At 47.7% G+C, this 5,000-nt stretch overlaps 1 protein-coding gene across 1 annotated transcript in view; it reads left to right on the top strand.

The window, feature by feature from the left end:
• cacna1g (calcium channel, voltage-dependent, T type, alpha 1G subunit) overlaps nt 1-5,000 on the top strand; it is a gene marked incomplete at both ends in the record, with an annotated part of 368,718 nt that overhangs the window by 141,062 nt on the left and 222,656 nt on the right. Inside the window, 1 exon segment of the mRNA XM_083635743.1 lies at nt 2,610-2,707. Coding sequence (XP_083491869.1) covers nt 2,610-2,707 — 98 coding nt within the window.

Here is a 5,000-nt window from a genome sequence, read left to right as displayed (position 1 = left end):
GAATCAGAATCAGAATCAGAATCACTTTTATTGCCACAGTATGCAAGTTACATACGAGGAATGTGTCTTAGTGTCTGTATGCAGTGTAGCGGTCACATCAATATACAGAGATAAGAAGTAGGAAGATAACTAGAGACAATCACAAAGTTGCAAGTGCAATCAAATCGAGTAAATATATACAATATGTACATGAGTGGTGAAGTGTTCTGTGGATGATAAATATGAATTTACATTGGATTTACATGAGATTTACAGACTGAGTTAAATAGACGTTAAATAGAGAGCCGCAGGAACGAGTCCGGAAATCATCGATGCTAACACTCCTGGTTCTTCACTGTTTTCGCCTATGGGAGTTTTGAATGGGTTTTTGGCGCGATGCTTCTAATAATCTCTCTGGGCAACGCTGGCTTAATCAAACGCGAACCAGTGTTTAGTAACATCATCTTCACACACGAGGACCACTTTTATGAGTTTTGAAGCTTTTACGTGCCGTTAAAAGGGCGGCTAGCTAGCAAACGACTAAATGAGACTACACTGTTGAGTCAATGGGGATATATACGTCAATAACGTCACCACTTCAAAGGACGAACACGGAAATTCTCTTACCCTCACCTGGTTCAGCCCGTTCAGCCCGGGGTAATCAGTGCACATCAACAACAGTCCAGGTTGAGTGCTGACGTGATGTGGAAGCCTATGCGACAGTGTGTAGTTCTAGATTAGCTTAGCTCGAGCTTTTTACTTCTAGGGCTCGCATTTACGCTAGAAAACTCATGAAAGTGGTCCTCATGTGTGAAGATTATCCGACTGAACTCTGGTTCGCGTTTGATTAAGCTTGCCTTGCCCAGAGACCTTATTTGAAGCATCGCGGCAAAAACCCATTCAAAAATCCCATAGACAGAAACAGTGAAGAACCAGGAAGTCCGAGACTTCCGCATTCTGACTACAAAAATACGTCATCCCTGCGGCTCTCTATAGGCAGTGATGGATCTACATGAATTTACAGTCTGAGTTAAATAGAGTTTATATTGAATGTACATGAAATTTACAGGCTAAGTTAAATAGGCATTAAATGTGCATGGAATTTACATGAATTTACAGTCCCAGTTAAACAGGCATTAAATTAGATATGAGTTATAGTTTTATGGGGGGGGGGTTCAGTTGAGTTTTGGAGGAGGTAGTGAGTTTGTGTGTGAGGGGGGGGGGGTTGTTGGTGAGGCCCTTGGTGGAAGGGGTTTCCGGGCCTTGTTGGTGAGGCTGATAGCGGTTGGGAAGAAGCTGGTCTTGTGGCGGGTGGTTCTGGTCTTGGCAGACCTCAGTCTCTTGCCGTGGGGGAGTGTCTTAAAGAGTTTGTGGCCAGGGTGGGAGGGGTCAGCCATGATCTTGCGAGACCGCTTCAGTGTCCTGGCTGCATGCAGGTCCTGGAGGGATGGCAGGTTGCATCCGATTATCCTCTCAGCGCAGCGGATGATGCGCTGAAGTCTGTTGCTGTCTTTGAGAGTGGCAGCAGCATACCAGACGGTGATGGAGGAGGTGAGGATAGACTCAACGATGGAGGTGTAGAAGTGCACCATCGTGGCCTTTGGCACTTTTAATTTCTTCAGCTGCCACAGGAAGTACATCCTCTGCTGTGCCTTCTTGGTGAGAGCTCTGATGTTCAGCTCCCATTTTAGGTCCTAGCTGATGATGGTCCCCAGGAAGCGGAAGGACTCCACAGTGTTGACTGGGGAGTCACCCAGGGTGATGGGGGAAGGTGGGGCTTTGTTCCTCCTGTAATCCACAATCATCTCCATTGTTTTTTGAGCATTTAACACCAGGTTGTTTTGACTGCACCAAGTCACCAGATGGTCACGCTATTCCCCCTCAGTTCTCCTCCCTCCCGACCAGGCCCCCCGACCGACCAGGCTTCCCACCCGCAGACATGCCCAATTGTGTCTGTATTGGAGATTGCAAATTGTTGGCCAAGAGGCATGCGTCTCCAAAGACACATGCGTCTCAGAAGACACATGCGTCTCCAAAGACACATGCGTCTCCAACAGGCGTCTCCAAAGACACATGCGTCTCCAAAGACACGTGCGTCTACAAAGACACATGCGTCTCCAAAGACACGTGCGTCTACAAAGAGACGTGCGTCTCCAAAGACATGTGCATCTCCAACATGCGTCTCCAAAGACATGTGCGTCTCCAAAGACACATGCGTTACATCCGTCTCCGAAGACACATCCGTCTCCGAAGACACATGCGTCTCCAAAGACACGTGCGTCTCCAAAGACACGTGCGTCTCCAAAGACACGTGCGTCTCCAAAGACACGTGCGTTCCCTCCGTCTCCAAAGGCAAGTATGCGGATGTGAATTGGAACATTAGTGGATTAATGGCCATTTGCCCAGTGAGAGCAGGAGAACATGTACTACATGCACAGCATAATTGGCTACAGAAGCTTGCCTTTATATTTTCAGTGTTTCTATTCCCAGATGACATCCAGGGGCTTCTACAGTATGTACATATTTACACTATGTAATGTACATCATTTGCACTAACACTGAAAGTGTTTGCTTTGTTGCTGTGCTTCGTCTATATTCTCATTCTCAACCCCCTCCTCCATATGTTACAGCATGCTGGAGTACTCCCTCAACCTGCAGAACGTCAGCTTCTCGGCGGTGAGGACGGTCCGCGTGCTGAGACCGCTGAGAGCCATCAACAGAGTGCCAAGTGAGTGCCCACCTCTCACCCTTATAAGCCCTCTAAGCAAACTTTGGCTGCTTCTGAGCACGCCCCCCACTACAGCGCTCTAAGGCTGAGGATACACTACACCGCTCTAAGGCTGAGGACACACTACACCGCTCTAAGGGGCCCTTTACACGAGGACGGTTTCCTATGGTGACGTGGAATTATTTTATCGTTAGTGCCTCCCTTTTAGACGGCGACGGCGAATTCGCGCTTAGGAAACTACACATTTTGAAACCATCCTCCAGAGTGAAATTATTGGTGACGCCCCCCGCTGATCGCTCCATGTAATCGCTTTGAGACGGCACATTTCAGAAACTCTGACGTGCCTGCACACCCGGAAAAATCACACGGCAGACGTGTTGTGTATTTCTGATACCGTTTTGACTAATCCTGGCTTCCTCTGACGTTAATAGATCAATAAAATGTTTTCCAGTTATTCCTAGGCTGCAAACTTGTTTTAACATGCAAATCGGAGTTGTTTCTGACGAGAATAAAGTAACGTTAACGCTACGTTATGTCAGACTGTTCCTCATCCCCCATGCCAAAGGCCCCGCCTCGGCCATGAGAGGCTCAGAGCACTGCTGCTGCTCCTGCGCGCGCCCCCGCCCCGCGGCCCGGAGCTTGGGGCTCGTGCATGAGCCCCTCGTGCGACGAGCAACACCCCGTTGACCATCACACTGACACCTAGCGACCTGGCATGTACATTACGCCGTTTTAAAAATTCAACAGCGCTCATGTAAACAGGGAGAAGGTGTGAAGGAAAAGGTGTGAAGGAAACGCTATTGTGTCGTTTCTTCCAGAAACTGTCCTCGTGTAAAGGGCCCTTAAGGCTGAGGACACACTACACCGCTCTCAGCCTGATTGCAGCCATGCTTTGTCTACACACGGTCGGGTCTTCGCCGCACTGATGATCGTGTCGTGTGTGAAGGTTCAGGACTTTAATCTCACCATCCAGTTGGCACCATCATGTTTGATTTTCAAGATTTGATTCTGGTCTTAATTTGCTCCTGTGTTGTGAACTGGTCAAAGGCTCAACGCTGAGCAACGGAGAGCATCAAGATCTGCAAATGCCAGTTGTTGTTGCTGCAGTCGTTTCGCAGTTTGTTGAGATTGCAGCGTGTCCCCAGCTTAAGATTCAGATTCACTTTAATTGCCACCCATGTACATTAGTAATCAGATGACATACGATGAATTTGACCTTCAATAGTTACAAGACAAAAACTACAGAAAGACAATCACACACAAATGAAGGTGCAGTCCTTTAAGGTGACGTACAGTATGATGGGGGTGGGGGGGGTAGGATCATGTCAGTGGGGGGATCCTGGCCTGTTGCCAAGGCGTTGTGTATTACTGTAGCACCAGGGATGCTTAGAGTAACAGCTCATGTGTATATTGGTCAATTAGCGTAGCAACGGGTAGCAGACAGGTGAAAAGTGGAGTGTTTGAGTGACCTCTGCAGTTGTTTGAACTCTGTCAAGAGATTCATACTCAAACTAGAAGGAGGGGGAGCACAGACCTTCACCAAGGTCTGTGCTATTATTGCTTGTTCATGAGACGGATCCGGATCCACTCCAAAATGTAATGGGTTCTTCCTTGGTCCATGCTAAAGATGACATTATCATAATTATGACATGATCACTGTCGACATCATCACTGTAGTTATGACATCATCTAACAAACATAAATGTCGGCATGTGATACACCATACCAGAGTATAGCTGGAAGCTAATTCGCATAGCAGTCCAGTCCAATAATCCAAATGTGATGTTGTAGTTGTTTATCATCCTCATAATGCACAGAAAAGATCACCAAACGTCACCAGAAATGTATTTAGAAGCCGCACCAAGTACCAACATGTTTCCTGTGACAGTTTGTTTGGTGACCTAATAATTTCTCATGTTAGAAACGTAGCGCTAGTTTGCTATGAGCATGTTTGGAAGGTTTGGTTTGCAGATGATGATAGGTGTCTAGACTTACCTTAAGGTTAAGTGAGTGGAGGCCCCTGCTGCCCCTGCCCGTGTGTTCATCTTTCATTGTGCAGGTGGACCCAATTCCTGCATGGGGTTGGAATGTAGGTCAGGGACGAGAGGTCGGCCGCACTTAGTATTCTGCCTCCGCTCCGGCTCTGTGTTGTGGCTTCCCCCAGCCAGCCAGCCAGGTTTGGCCCAGACACATTTATATGCAATTTTCCCCCTCATTGCCTTTTATTAAAGGACCACAGCTCATAGCTACACATACACACGCACGCACGCACACACACACACACACACACACA

The sequence above is a fragment of the Poromitra crassiceps genome (assembly GCF_964638095.1).
Source record: "Poromitra crassiceps genome assembly, chromosome: 4".
Classification (NCBI taxonomy): Eukaryota; Metazoa; Chordata; class Actinopteri; order Beryciformes; family Melamphaidae; genus Poromitra; species Poromitra crassiceps.
Note: the sequence above shows the minus strand (reverse complement) of the source record. Positions and strands in the feature narration are given on the sequence as shown.